The sequence below is a fragment of the Pan troglodytes genome, chromosome 3 (genome assembly GCF_028858775.2).
Source record: "Pan troglodytes isolate AG18354 chromosome 3, NHGRI_mPanTro3-v2.0_pri, whole genome shotgun sequence".
NCBI lineage: Eukaryota > Metazoa > Chordata > Mammalia > Primates > Hominidae > Pan > Pan troglodytes.
Genome location: NC_072401.2, coordinates 16,464,127 through 16,479,940, shown reverse-complemented (window position 1 = coordinate 16,479,940; position 15,814 = coordinate 16,464,127). Strand labels below are relative to the sequence as shown.

General features: G+C 42.7%; 1 protein-coding gene across 23 annotated transcripts in view; it reads left to right on the top strand.

Moving 5' to 3' along the window:
* Positions 1-15,262, top strand: part of PROM1 (prominin 1) — a 115,023-nt gene extending 99,761 nt beyond the window's left edge. For 9 of the 23 annotated variants that reach the window (XM_063809407.1, XM_054682782.2, XM_054682780.2 and 6 more), the window contains 7 exons: positions 308-388; positions 517-585; positions 1,988-2,080; positions 5,795-5,910; positions 6,433-6,456; positions 12,404-12,443; positions 14,121-15,262. In XM_063809407.1, the coding sequence (XP_063665477.1) occupies positions 308-388; positions 517-585; positions 1,988-2,080; positions 5,795-5,910; positions 6,433-6,456; positions 12,404-12,419 (399 nt within the window). In that variant the 3' untranslated portion in view covers positions 12,420-12,443; positions 14,121-15,262. Of the gene's footprint in view, positions 1-307; positions 389-516; positions 586-1,987; positions 2,081-5,794; positions 5,911-6,171; positions 6,294-6,432; positions 6,457-6,873; positions 6,943-12,403; positions 12,444-14,120 lie in introns of those variants that run through there. The other 14 variants (XM_009447398.5, XM_054682786.2, XM_054682789.1 and 11 more) reach the window with 4 other exon arrangements.
* The last annotated feature ends 552 nt before the right edge of the window (positions 15,263-15,814 follow it).

Below are 15,814 nucleotides of genomic sequence, written 5' to 3'. Positions count from 1 at the left end.
TTGTGAAGGGAACCTAACAAACAGTACCTTCCTTCCTGCCTCGTTGTGAGTTTCCAGCAAGTCCAGCAAGGCCATTCCTATCAAGGACTAGCCCAGCGTCTGGGCTAGAGTAAATGCTCACTTTCAGCTCATCTCCTTCCCTGCCCTCAGGGGGCTGGGTGGGTTCTGTCTTCCTCTTAACTGGCAGGTCCAGGTCATGGTGTTGCAGAGCTGAGTTACAGTACTTGAATCAATATGCAAATTGTCTATATGCAAATTAAAACTTTCTATGACTTGATACCCTGATAACTGTGGCTGTGTCTTTCAGGAGAGAGTAACTAGGATTCTAGCTTCTCTGGATTTTGCTCAGAACTTCATCACAAACAATACTTCCTCTGTTATTATTGAGGTGAGCCTTCTTTTTTAAAGTAAGCATGTCCATAAGTGGGCACTTGAATGTTACAGATTAAATATTTATAATGTTTAAGTATGCTGTCATCATTTTAATGCTTCTACTCATCTTTTGTTTCTTTCCAGGAAACTAAGAAGTATGGGAGAACAATAATAGGATATTTTGAACATTATCTGCAGTGGATCGAGTTCTCTGTAAGTAGTTTATCTTTTATGAATGTTAAGGGGGGTCAAGTTTGAGGATAGCCATTTTCTAGGGTAAAATCTGGAAGAAATAAAATTAAATTTCCCATAATTTGGTAGGAAGTAAGTGAAAGGACATTGATGTGCAGGACCAAGACTTCTGGGGCTTCCCACCAGGTCAGAGGACAGCTACCCCCTGGTCCCCTTTGCTCACCTTTGCCATATGCAGTTCTTCCATTTGCTTCCCACCCCCTTTTTCAGGTAACAAAGGGGCCAGGTAACAAATTTGAACTAAAACACTATGCTGGGCACAAGAACTTTTTAATTCTCTCAGAGTCCTGTAGGTTGGGTCTCACTGTTCCAAAACAAATGAGGAAACTGGAAACCAAGGCTCAGAGAGAATAAGGATCTTGCTTTAAAATATATACAATTGTCCCTCAGTATCCGTGGGTTATTTGTTCCAGAGTCCCCTGCAGATACCAAAATCCTTGGGTGCTCAAGTCCCTTATATAAAAGATATAGTTATTTGCACATAACCTATGCACATCCTCCTGTGTGCTTTAAATCTCTCTAGATTACTTATAATACCTAATACAATGTACATGCTATGTAAATAGTTGGTATACTGTATTTAAAAAAGTCTGTACATGTTCAGTAAAGATGCAACTATCCATTGTTTTCTGAATATGTTTTAATCTATGATTGGTTGAATCCATGGATGCAGAATTCGGATATGGAGGGCTGACTGTAACTGTATATGCAGAACTCATCCATGCACATCAGCCATCAGTTCCATGTCTTAGAGCAGCAGTCCCCAACCTTTTTGGCACCAGGGACTGGTTTGGTGAAAGACAGTTTTTCCACAGGCCGGGGGTGGAGGTAGTTTCAGGATGATTCAAGGGCATTACATTTATAGTGCACTTTATTTCTATTATTAATACATTGTAATATATAATGAAATAATTATGCAATTCACCATAGTGTAGAATCAGTGGGAGTAATGGGAGACAGTGACAGATCATCAGGCATTAGATTCTCATAAGGAGCACAATTGAGATTCCTCGCATGTGCAGTTCCACAATAGGGTTCATGCTCCTATGAGAATCTAATGCTGCTGCTGCTCTGACAGGAGGCGGAGCTCAGGCAGTAACATAAGAGATGAGGAGCAGCTGTAAATACAGGTGAAGCTTTGCTTGCTCACCCGCCACTCACTTCCTGCTGTGGAGCCCAGTTCCTAACAGGCCGTGGACCGGTACTAGCTGGTATCCATCTGTGACCCGGGAGTTGGGGACCCCTGTCTTAGAGGACATGGAGATCCTTTTTGTGACACCAAGTCAAAAGTAAACGGCACGTCTTATTCCTGTGGGTTTTTGTGGATGTGGCTCAAAGTTTCCCTGTGTTTCCACCCCCCTAGATCAGTGAGAAAGTGGCATCGTGCAAACCTGTGGCCACCGCTCTAGATACTGCTGTTGATGTCTTTCTGTGTAGCTACATTATCGACCCCTTGGTAAGATTTCATCTTTCAAAAGAAGACACAATGAATCCATCATCTTTGGTTGTTTTTCTGGATTATGATATACATTTTAATATTTGTTTTCTGCTTGAGAGAATCCAAAACCTAAAATGTAATATTTTGATCAGTGTATTGAGATGCTAATAGACTAGAAAAGTCAAAGTTCTGGGCGGTTATCTTCTTTCCTCACTAGGATTATATTTATGAGTCAGGAGACCTGCAGGGAGAAAACTCCTATTAGTTCAGAATAATCAGAAAGACAGTCACGGGTGTGCAGATTTCTCATCTTCAAAAGAATACTCAGTACAACTACATATACAACCCCAAAGTTGCACCAAATTTCATTTGTCATTAAAAAGCCCGTAGAAATGTGACTATTGGGATGGTAAGTTCCAGTTAATCAGGCTTAATCCTCAGCTCTGTTCCCTCCTCAACAGATGCTGACTCTCTCTGTGAGTGGATCCTCTCCCTCTGCTGAAAGCACCTCAGTGGCTTCCCATTGCTATCTAAAGATCAGGATTCCTCATAGCCCATACTAGGCTCTGCATGGCTGAGCCTCCCCATTCCAGATCTCACTGTGTGCTCTCTGCCTGCCCGCCTTTCTTTCTGTGCTCCAGACATACTCATCTTCTTTCACTTCATCAAATAAATCTCGATTTCCCCACCTTAGGGCCCATGCACATGCCGTTTCTTCTGCCTGGACTGGAGATGGGCACACACCGCTTTTCTCTTTCTCTCTCCTCTTCCGCTTCCCGCCTACCCACTCCCCACTTTAAGACCTAACTCCTCCAGGTCTGGTAACACAATGGTGGAGAACATGAACTCTGAATGAAAATTCCACTTCTACATTTTCAGAACTCTGTGACTTTGAAAAATTCCTGAAATTGTCTGAGTTCCTCGCCTACATGGGCTGTTTTGATGATTCAGTGAGAGGTCACATGTGAAGCCCTTCACGCTGTTGGAACATCAGCACTCAATGAATATTCACTACTATTGTTGTTCCGCCTTCAGGTCTTAGCTCAAACATGTCTTTTTTCCAGGAAGCCTTTTCTGATCCCCAAAACTAGGCTGAGCTCCGTTTTCCTCATTCCTGTAGAACTCTATGCTTTTCCTTTAGAGATGTTATTGCTGTTTCAATTACATATTTATATGTTTCTTTGATTAAGGCCTGTCTCTCCAGCACACTCTAGACTCTCCACTCCATGAGTCACCAGTGCATTCAAGGCTGTGTCCCTGTTGTCTGGCATAATACCTGGCACAGAGTATCACTGATGCATTGTCAGGTAGCTCTCTGTCACAGTTCATCCCTATTGCCCTGTCTGTCCACCTCCCTCGTTCACTTGTCCATCTGTCTGCTGGAGGGTCTTTCATGCCTGAGTGAAAAGGATTCTGCCTCCGACCCAACCACGCAGACCCTAGGCCCTGCTTCCTGGATGCTTCCTTCTTCTTGCAACTACTTTTCTTGTCCTGTGCTTGGTGGCCCCTGCCGCCAGCTTTGGCTGAAGCCTTCATTAGGGGGGTCCAGAGCCAATCTGCTTGATTCTGAATTGACGTCTCTCTATGTCCAGCCTCCACCACCCACCCCATTCAGTCGAACCACATAGCCACCAGATGCCTTTCCACAGATCACCAGGGACAGAGGGGAGGCCTAGAGGCTGCTCAGGAAGATCATAGGCTGGAGCTGTGTAGCAGAGGGTTTACATCGTTAAGGAAGAGCTCTGGGCATCCATTTAGTCAATAAGATAGACTGTGGGCTAGCTAACATGTTTATTTTGTATCTCAATTGTCCCCAAAAGGATTGAGGCAGCTTCCAGAAAAAGGATAAGGTTGTTATAAAGTTATAAAGCTTCTCAAGACAAGGTTGAAAACAGAAATCTAGCAGAACATAGAGGGAAGGGGGAACAAATTGACTGGAAGTTAGGAGCCAAGAGGTAGTGCCACCTCTGTAATTCTGAACTCAGCCAGGAGCAAAGCAGAAATGCAGGGTCAAGCTGTGAGGGTGAAGCAGGTGTTACTTCCAAGTGGCATTTGGCCTCATGGTGGGCTGGGGAGAGTCGTTCTAGTGTTACTGACAGCATTATCCTAAGGCAGGGATATTGTCAGACTCGAACTTACGTAGGAAGTTGGCAGGTTGTAGATTTACATAGCAGGCCAAGTGTAGGATGCTGGCCAGAGTGGCATTCAGCCCATGACATCTATACATTGTGTGTTTGTCCTGATTGGTTCATAAGGTTACATCATTTGGAATATCACCTTGCAGATGTGAGTGGTGTAGACTGTGTCACCACTGAGGACAAATGTCCCCTTGAAGGAAGAACCACTTCCAGACTCTTGCTTTGTGGGAATAAGGGTTCAATGTTAAGAGATGGAACTTTAGAATTTTCAAGAAAGGATGTAAATCCAGGTTTACATGTGAAATCTGACTTAAAAATGTTGGCAACTATTTAAAAAAGGATATTTTAACATTGCTCTTTAGACAAAACATGGTCATCTACCTTCTATATACCTTCAAGATTGGTTAAATTAAACGTGGAACATTGATTGAGACCCCAGCATGCAGTGAGCATTGTTTCTAACTTCTTGACACAGTAATGTTATGGAATGAAGATGCAAGCGTCTCAGCTGCTCAGATGCAGAACAAAGCCAGAAGGGTTAATTTGTCATCCTTTTTTTTTTTTCTTTTTTTTGAGATGGAGTCTCGTTCTGTTGCCTAGGCTGGAGTGCAGTGGTGCGATCTCGGTTCACTGCAACCTCTGCCTCCTGGGTTCACCTGATTCTCCTGCCTCAGCCTCCCGAGTAGCTGGGATTACAGGCACACACCACCATGCCTGGCTAATTTTTTGTCTATTTTTAGTAGAGACGGGGTTTCACTATGTTGGCCAGAATGGTCTCGATCTCCTAACCTTGTGATCCGCCTGCCTCGGCCTCCCAAAGTGCTGAGATTACAGGAATGAGCCACCGCACCTGGCTAATTTGTCATCTTAATAACAAACAACTCGGCCGGGCGCGGTGGCTCACGCGTGTAATCTCAGCACTTTGGGAGGCTGAGGTGAGCAGATAATGAGGTCAGAGGATCGAGACCATCCTGGCTAACCCGGTGAAACCCCGTCTCTACTAAAAATACAAAAAATTAGCCAGGCGTGGTGGCGGACGCCTGTAGCCCCAGCTACTCAGGAGGCTGAGGCAGGAGAATGGCATGAACCCAGGAGGCGGAGCTTGCAGTGAGCCGAGATCGCACCACTGCACTCTAGCCTGGGGGACAGAGTGAGATTCTGTCTAAAATAATAAATAAATAAATAAATAAATAACAACTCATAAGAGGGACTGAAACTCAAACCTGCTGGCCATCCATGCTCTGATTACTGGATGGTCGGGCAACAAAGGGAATCTGTTTGGGGTGGTTAGAAGTTGGGTTGGAGTGGCCTAGATTCGCATCCTGGCTTTACCACTTGCTGTTTCTGCTCCTTGTTTGTAAAATAAACATAATAATAGGATCTACTCAAGGTTTTTAGAAAGATGAAATGAATCCTAACAATGTGCATAGCACTTCACACAGTGCCTGGTCCACATGACATTCTCAAATTGTTTTAAAGAACAAAATGACAACTCATTTTTAAAAATTCCAAAAAAAAAAAAAATTCCCCCGAACAACTGTTTTTCCCATTTCCTATATTCAGACATTTAATTCTTCTGATTTTTTTTTCCTAGAATTTGTTTTGGTTTGGCATAGGAAAAGCTACTGTATTTTTACTTCCGGCTCTAATTTTTGCGGTAAAACTGGCTAAATACTACCGTCGAATGGATTCGGAGGACGTGTACGATGAGTAAGTATGTGGGCTTCCACAGACGTGGGGGTCATTTTCTCGGTGGTGCTGTCTTCAAAGAGTTGCTAAAGATGAGTTCTGATGAGGTTAAAGTTGATTTCTTTTTTTTTTTTTTTTTTTTTAGTAGTAGTTGGGTCACTTCTGTTCAGGTGAATTTTTTTTTTCTTGGTACTGATTTTTCTATGCTTGTTTTAACTACTTTTTTCCTCTTGCTTAATCCTCTCAGCTTCCCTAACCAGCCTTTTTATTTCTCGTTTGCAGTTCCTCTCTCTCGGGGACCTGGCATTTCACTTTATGATAACTGTTTTTACACTTTCCATTTTGGCTCTGTAGTCTGCCCCTCATTCTGTGTCTGGTGAATGTGTATGCCTCGTTTTTCACTTCGCTCATCTTTCAACATGGGTCTTTCCTGAATTTGCACTGTCAGTATCCGTGTTAGAGTAAATATTTGGGGGATGTAGTTGCTGAGCTTTCATAATAATTTAAAAAATTAATTTTATCTCCCTTTTTTGTATTTTATAGTGTTGAAACTATACCCATGAAAAAGTAAGCCTTTTTAAAAAAACTATATTCCTAGATGGGATGGGGGAGGTTGATATTATTATGTAATGGACTTTAAAAATTAAGTTATTAACATCTTCAAATTATGTAGAAACAGCAGATCTGTCCAGGCAAAAATAAATTGCAATGGTCTTAAAAAGAGGGTTGGCACATAGAAGGTGCTCAAGAAATACTTGATGAATTAATGAAATTTTATATGTTAAGTTTATTCATCTATAAAGTAGTCATTTGGTCTTTGAAGTTTAAAGGGAGCAAAATGTCAATTACTCATTTGTCTTTTTTTTAGATTTAACAAATTGTTACATACTTTTCATGACCATTACATTGTCTTTGTAATCCATGATGTAAATACTTCATCTTAGAGATAACATGGTGTTTTTGGTGTATTTATTTCTGTTACAGTATGGAAAATGGTAATAATGGTTATCATAAAGATCATGTATATGGTATTCACAATCCTGTTATGACAAGGTAAAGCAAAGTCTGGAAGTGCATGCCCGCCCTATGATAAACCGTCTCATCCCCTATAGATCAGCACTGAATTTTCTGCATGCTGCTGATGCCTTCACTTCTCTCTGTATGATACTTTATCAATGCTAGTCTCCAATCATGCTCTACATAGTGTTCCATGATGCCATGAGTTTAAATGTTCAGTCGATTTCTAAATAATGGAATTATTCAGCAACTAAAATTTGGTGTCATCTTAAAATGCTATGTATGGCTGTAGATCATTACAGATTAAATGCATGCATACCTTGCATTTAGAATTTCTCTGCACCAAATAAACTGAGTAGTTACAGTTTTCAAAGCTTTTCCTTCCTTCTTTCCTTCTTTCCTTCCTTCCTTCCTTCTTTCCTTCCTTCCTTCCTTTTTTCCTTCCTTCCAATAAATTAACTGTAACCAACCAGAAAAAGAACCTCAATTATTCCTCCAAAATCTTTATGAATTTACATTCTCTAGAATTAAGGAGCTTCTGTGGTTCTGGATATATCATATGTCAGGTGACTCTGAGCTTTGCTTGCCAAAGGTCAGTCCTCTTCTGAGGCTCTACTAAGAATTCAGACCCACACGTCAGCCAGGGGCCTATCTGCTTATAAGAGGTGGAGACATAGTGTGCAGGGCAGCAGGGCAGCAGTGGGCTGTCCTCTTCAGTGGGCGTGATCCTTCCCACGCCCATACAGCTGGCCCGCCAGTGCTCCCCCGAGCCCGCTCCCCACAGCGATGTCTCAGATGCAAAAGGGTGAGTCTAACGTTGGTGCATGGGGGAGATCCACCTTAGAAGGCCCACGCTCCACATGGGAGGCATCCGGTTAAAAGTACCCACATTCAGGGAAGCCCACAGCTTTGGCTTCACACCAGGTATTTATATTTAGAGCCTCCCAGGCCAGAAGCTGCTTACCAGTCAGGCACATCCTTATCTTAAGCAATATTACCTAGTAACAGTTGATGCTCCACTTTGGTCAGGTTTCAAGATGAACAGAACCAGAAAGTCATTAAAATTTGTCCTTTCAAGAGGTAAATGGCTTCCTGAACTTAAAACTTTGAATATTGTAAAAAAATCAGAACTTTTCATTATAATTTTCCATTTAGGGGAAGAGAAGTTATCTGAGTGCATTCCAGCTGCTGTAATGAAATGCCTTAAACTGGGTAGCTTATAAACATCAGGGTTTATTTCTCACAGTTCTGGAGGCTGGAATACAAGATCAAGGTGCCATCAGATTCGGTGTCCGGTGAAGGACCACTTTCTCATAGGTGGCGTTGTCTTGCCAAATCCTCACATGGCGGAAAGGGCAAGCTGGCTCCTTGGGGTCTCTTTTCTAAGGGCGTTAATGAGGGACTAATGAGGGCTTTGCCTTCATGACCTAAAGCGTCACCGTGATTACGACGTCAATGTATGAATTTTAGGAGTGCACAAACATTCAGATCAGAGCAGAAATGGTGATAATTTAAAAAATCAAGTTCTTGGCCAGGCACGGTGGCTTATGCCTGTAATCCCAGTACATTGGGAAGCCGAGGCGGGTGGATCGCGAGGTCAGGAGATCAAGACCTTCCTGGCTAACACGGTGAAACCTTGTCTCTACTAAAAATACAAAAAATTAGCCATGTATGGTGGCACATGCCTGTAGTCCCTGCTACTTGGGAGGCTGAGGCAGGAGAATCACTTGAACCCGGGAGGCAGAGGTTGCAGTGAGCCGAGATCATGCCACTGCATTCCATCCTGGGTGACAGAGGGAGACTCCATCTCTAAATAAATAAATAAAGTCATGAAATGGCAAATTGACTTCATCTCATCTGATACTTCCAGTATGCAAGGCTTCATGGCTAGAGTGCTGTGTTGTGACAGAGTTGAAGATTGATTTAAGTATCAGTTAGCCAGGTGTGCTCTGGGGAGAGTAGACAGTACGGCTGCCTGCATAATGTCCTGGCCTTCCTTTTTGTGGTGTAGCATGCTTGGAGGGTGTCTTATGTATACGGACTGAAATTTTCAAGATCAGAGGACAGCTGTTCTCAATTACCTATGTTGCCCTAACATCGGATCTTCTAGGACTGCTTTCAATTTGTAGAATTGCTTCCTGGTGTTTGCCTGTTGGTTGTGAAGGCACTGAAAGTACTCTCTGTTCTAAGAAGAGTCATCCAGGCTGCCTGGAAGATGCTAGAGAGAGAGAGACGCAAGCCTGGGTGGAGGCTGCCACAGGCAGGCTTTCTGGAAGCAGTGCTCAAATGGAGTTTAGAGTGCAGGATGTTTATGAGGAGCCATGGTTGTGAAAGAAAGGGGGAGAAGTCAAGGTTGGCCTGCCAAAGCCTTGGCCCGACTAGGCAGGAGCTCTGGATCAAGCATGGCCTGTAGGGAGTTGCCCACACTGGGCTAATCACTACAGATTAGCTAAGTCTTTGCACCCCCTCCTCCCCCAGTCACTGCTCCCAGGGCTGGAGCAGCGCTGCCGTAGAGCAGTAGTTCTGACAGCTGGAGGCTCTCTGCTGACCATGCTGCCCCCAGCTGGAGGCAAGTCATTCCTAAAAGGGAATCTAGAAGGCACAACTCCTCGGCTCCCTGAGAAGCAGATGCACTGGTAGGCCTGGAAGAATGTGCTGCATCCAATAAGTCCTCCTGCAATTGAAAGGGAGGTGTCAGTGTGCAAGTTGACAAGACAGCCTTTGAGATGCCAGGGTCCTCTCAGCACACCAGTACTGCCACAGACCTTTGTCACTTAGGCATGATTATCACAGCCAGCTGGACTCTGGCTAATTCCCAGCTTCAGATCTGAGTGCTGGAAATAGGCAGGCGTCAGCTGTCTTCTGTCTTATGCCACCACATGAGACCTTTCCCACAAAGGAGGGTAGACTTCCAGTTCTAGCATCAATAAGAGAATAACCGAGAACCTATTAGTGCCACAGATGTCCTGCGTGTAGCGTCAAAGACTTAATTCTGTAGGCTCAAGAAGCTTGTCGTAGCTCTCCTTTTTTACTAGTTTTTACCCACATTGCTGGAACAGCATATGTCTGTGAACCACCTTCTTGCTAGTTCGGCTGTAGATGGTGTTCATTGTGCATGCTCTGTAGATTCTTTGCTGTTGTTTGAGACACAGATTCCACTCTGTCACACAGGCTGGAATGCAGTGGTGTGATCTCGGCTCACTGCAACCTCCACCTGCTGGGTTCAAGCGATTCTTGTGCTTCAGCCTCCTGAGTAGCTGGGATTACAGGCACACACCACCGTGCTCAGCTAATTTTTCTGTTATTAGTAGAGATGGAGTTTCACTATATTGGCCAGGCTGCTCTTGAACTCCTGACCTCAAGTGATCTACCCAAATTGCTAGATTACAGGCATGAGCCACTGCGCTTGGCCAGATTCTTAGATAGAAGTAGGAGGGGTCCGCATGGCTGCACCTCTGCAGCCTAGAGGAGGAAGCAGGTGGATCCCAGGGAATGCTACATAAACAGCAGCTGACCCTCACCTGTGTAGGTTCTGGCTGCATAGGTCTTGTAGAGCGTGCTTGGAGCCCTTTCCTTTGTGTGATGTTTCAGGTTCTTCGGCCAGGACCTTCCTTTTTCTGTGAAGGGGATAGTGCATCATTGACAAACAGATTCCACCTCCTGGGCCAACTTCTCCCTGTTGTCAGGTTGCCCAGAGCCCTGTTGTGTTGTGTTGATTGAAATCTGGAGGTTTAATCCAGACTAACTCAAAAGTGCTGTCATCAGTGTGTGATGTCTACTCTGGGGACAGGAGAGTCTCAGATGTCATGTATTGGTCCTCTTTATTTTATTACTTTATTGTGTTGGGCACCCAGGAAGTTATCATTCAGAGCCCAAATCCTAATGGCCTGAAGAAATGTATCCTCCAGTTATGGTCTCACCTAAGGCCCTTTGTTTCTCTTCCATCAGGAGCTTCCAGGATTAGTTTTAGTTACTTGCTATAGTTTCATTGTCCCCTCCAAAACTCATGTTGAGATTTAATTGACATTGTGACTATATTAACAGGCGAGACCTTGGACAGGTGGTTAGGTCATGAGAGCTCTGCCTTCATAAATGGATTAATGCCATTATCATGGGAGTGGGCTCCTGATAAAAGGAGGAAGCTCGACCCCATTCCCTGTCTGTCTCTTGCACTCATTTGCCCTTCCATTATGGGATGATGCGTCATGAAAGCCCTCACCGGATGCCAGCACCAGGCTCTTGGACTTCGTGGCCTTCAGAACTGTGAAAAACAAATTTTTTTCTTTGTAAGTTACCCAGTCTCTGATATTCTGTTAAAGCAGCAGAAAACATACTAAGACAGTGCTTAAATTGGCTTGTTTTGCTCATTTCCTGCTTCTGAGTTCTCCAGAGTTCCCTCTCTTCCAGGATAGGATGGATATACTGTCTGGAGGAGAGGCAATGCTAGGCAGGAGAAGAACCAGTGATCCTGTTAGTGTGCCCAGCATCCCTCTGCTCAATAAGGCAAATGTAGATGTTCTTTAGAAATGATTGCCAGAGCCTACAGTCCTTCATAATGTTCAGCTCCAGGTCCTGGTGAGGTGGACAGTAACAAGAGATTGAGCCAGCCCCTGCTTGCACCCTTTTCCAGGGGCCCTTTGAGCCCTTTCAATAAAGAGTTTGTTTCTTTACCGAAAGCATAAAGGGTAGTGCAAGAAGAGGCACACAGAACCAAGCATGTGCACTTTCTAAAGTGAAAAACTTTAGAAGGAATGTCTTGCCTGGCAGGTGCCCTGACGTCCTCCGTGCATGTCCTCCCCCAACCTCATGTGTCTGATGCAGCACTGCAGTGAGGCACGGTGGATCCTGCAGGTTCAGAGGGGTTGTGATCCACCTGAAGTCACAGTCGGGCAGGGTGTGCCAGAGTTGAAACTGCCGACCTTCCAGATGGAGTTCACTAGTCTCCCCCTGGCAAATACCTTTTTGGTTGTCAAGGCCATTATCACAGAGTCACTTTAGAGGACACTAGGGCTACTGTTGATGGTTCACCCAGAGAGCCACTTAGAGGCCATGTGCACTGCCTGATCTTACACCCAGGAATTTGTAGTTGTAACAAGGTCCCTGTGGAACTTCCATTTGCTTCTGTCTTCTGTCCTAGAAGCAAACTTTAGAAAGACTCTTGTGGTAGACATGTGTACTGCTGTGTTGCTGCTGGTCTAATGTCTTCAACACGTATTCTTAGTGACTCTTAACACTTTTAACCTTAGATTGTGAATATTCACAATTCTTACTTGTCATAGTCTGTTTATCCTCTTTATCTTCTATGCTGTTTTTAAAAGCAATACAAACAGAAGCTAACCAGGGTTTTGTCTGACACATTCTTCTTGATAAACTTTATGAGGTGTGGTTTATATTCGTCTGTACCTTTAGTCACATGCCTGCTTCTTAGCACAGAGGTGATGAAACCACCCGCAGCTTTGTTGGGGGTATTATATTTCTTTATTTTTTTGTTTTTTAGCCCATCACAACATTGATAGCTGATGTTGAAACTGCTTGAGGTAAGTTTGATATTTTCATTGAAGAGAATCTACAGGACTATAGTTTTTAGTTTTTAGAACATCAAAACATAGCTATTCCTAATACATTGCCACATTAAGTGGGGAATCTAGATCAGTATATTAGACAAGATATTTTATATGTCCAGTCCACCCTCTGTATCTGCAGGTTCCACATCCACCGATTGATTCAACCAACTGTGGATCAAAAATACTCTAAAAAAATTTTTTTTAAATAACAGTACAAAAATAAAAATAATAAAAACAATACAGTATAACAGCTACTTACATAACACTTACATTGTATTAGGTATTTTGAGTAATCTAGAGATGATATACAGTATGTAGGAGGATGTGTGTAGCGGTCCTGGAACCAATCCCACATGGATCCAGAGGGACGACTGCATGTATACATACGATACGGTGACCCTCTCTGTATATATATGCATTGCTATATAAATGTGTGTGTATTTATATATATATATACACGCACACAGTGAGTATGTGTGTGTATATTAAAAAAATAAAATTTTTTTACTTAAAAAGATAAGATTTTTTAAGTAAAAAAATAAGGGCTGGTGCGGTGGCTCACGCCTGTAATCCCAGCACTATGGGAGGCCGAGGCGGGCAGATCGCTTGAGGTCAGGAGCTCAAAACCAGCCTGGCCAACATGGTGAAACCCTGTCTCTACTAAAAAAAGTTAGCCGGGTGTGGTGGGGGGCCCCTGTAATCCTGCCTGTAATCTCAGCTACTCAGGAGGCCAAGGCAGGAGAATCGCTTCAACCTGGGAGGCAGAGGTTGCAGTGAGCCGAGATCACACCACTGCACTCCAGCGTGGGCAACAGAGTGAGACTCCATCACAAAAAAAAAAAAAAAAAAACAAAGGAAAGTGTTTTTTTAGAGTAAAACAATAAGCCAGGCGTGGTGGTACCTGCCTGTAGTCCCAGCTACTGGGGTGGGAGGTTGTGGTAGAAGGATTGCTTGAGCCCAGGAGTTCAAAGATGCAGTGAACCATGATTATACCCGTGAATAGCCAACACACTCGTGCACTCCAACTTGGAAAATGTAGTGAAACCCTATCTCTAAACAAACAAACAAACAAACAAAAATATAGAAATCTGTGTACCAACCACGTACCTTGAGTATTATGGACTTAAAATTTTTTCTGGCTGGGCATGGTGGCTCATGCCTGTAATCCCAGCACTTTGGGAAGCTGAGGTGGGCAGATCACTTGGGGTTAGGAGTTCGAGACCAGCCTGGCCAACATGGAGAAACCCCATCTCTACTAAAAAATATAAAAATTAGCCAGGCATGATGGCAGGTGCCTGTAGTCCCAGCTACTTGGGAGGCTGAGGCTTAAACCCGGGAGACGGAGGTTGCAGTGAGCCGAGATCGCGCCATTGCACTCCAGCCTGGGCGACAGAGTGAGACTCCCTCTCAAAAAAAAAATAAAATAAAATAAAATAAAATAAACAAACAAAAACCACAAAGTTTTTTTCTATATTGCTATATTTTAACAGATTGCTTTGCAACAAACATATTGCTGTGCCTCTTGAATGAGTTTATATTTTCCTTAGTTCTTAGGCTCCTGGTGGGGACCATTTTAGGATTATGCATTCCTGGTTTTCTCTTTATTAATTCAAAAGCAATTTCTAAAATTGTGTTTAACTTTCATTTCAGCATCAGGAACTCAAAGTGGAAAGGATCACAGATTTTTGATAGTTTCTGGGTCTACAAGGACTTTCCAAATCCAGGAGCAACGCCAGTGGCAACGTAGTGACTCAGGCGGGCACCAAGGCAATGGCACCATTGGTCTCTGGGTAGTGCTTTAAGAATGAACACAATCACGTTATAGTCCATGGTCCATCACTATTCAAGGATGACTCCCTCCCTTCCTGTCTATTTTTGTTTTTTACTTTTTTACACTGAGTTTCTATTTAGACACTACAACATATGGGGTGTTTGTTCCCATTGGATGCATTTCTATCAAAACTCTATCAAATGTGATGGCTAGGTTCTAACATATTGCCATGTGTGGAGTGTGCTAAACACACACCAGTTTACAGGAAAGATGCATTTTGTGTACAGTAAACGGTGTATATACCTTTTGTTACCACAGAGTTTTTTAAACAAATGAGTATTATAGGACTTTCTTCTAAATGAGCTAAATAAGTCACCATTGACTTCTTGGTGCTGTTGAAAATAATCCATTTTCACTAAAAGTGTGTGAAACCTACAGCATATCCTTCGCGCAGAGATTTTCATCTATTATACTTTATCAAAGATTGGCCATGTTCCACTTGGAAATGGCACGCAAAAGCAATCATAGAGAAACCTGCATAACTCCATCTGGCAAATTCAAAAGAGAGAGAGAGATCTTGAGAGAAAGAAATGCTGTTCGTTCAAAAGTGGAGTTGTTTTAACAGATGCCAATTACGGTGTACAGTTTAACAGAGTTTTCTGTTGCATTAGGATAAACATTAATTGGAGTGCAGCTAACATGAGTATCATCAGACTAGTATCAAGTGTTCTAAAATGAAATATGAGAAGATCCTGTCACAATTCTTAGATCTGGTGTCCAGCATGGATGAAACCTTTGAGTTTGGTCCCTAAATTTGCATGAAAGCACAAGGTAAATATTCATTTGCTTCAGGAGTTTCATGTTGGATCTGTCATTATCAAAAGTGATCAGCAATGAAAAACTGGTCGGACAAAATTTAACGTTGACGTAATGAAATTCCAGATGTAGGCATTCCCCCCAGGTCTTTTCATGTGCAGATTGCAGTTCTGATTCATTTCAATAAAAAGGAACTTGGAAAACATGGTCTGTATGTTACTTCCTTGAGTAGATCCAGCGACTCACAACTTAGATGATGAAATTTGAGCCTATGTTATTTGTGAATTTATTCCATTAATTATTATTAAAGGGCCCATTATACAGAAGTAATTCAAGGTCAAGGTCAAAGTGGGCTATATTTTAGATCTTCTTCAGATCTAAAGTCATCATTTCTTAGGGAACTGTCCAGGTCACAGTATACACAATTGGATACCAACTATAGGCAAACTGTACTTTGCCTGATGTACTCCTAAACATACACCAGTAAAAATGAATTTTTTTAAAACAACACACAAGAGGCTTGCAATTTAAACAAGACTATGTAGTGTATAATTCTTCTGGAGGAAATTATCTCTTAACTTCCCATTTTTTGAAAACCTGATTTTTGTATCACCCATTTAAATATTAATTGAAGTTATTCAAGCCAACTTAATACTCCTGGTGTCACTCTTGCAACTTTTATTTATTTATTTTTCAGTATCTCAAATCACCAAACACAGTGGAAGGATATGGTCCTAAAGTTCTTATCTTTGCTTTA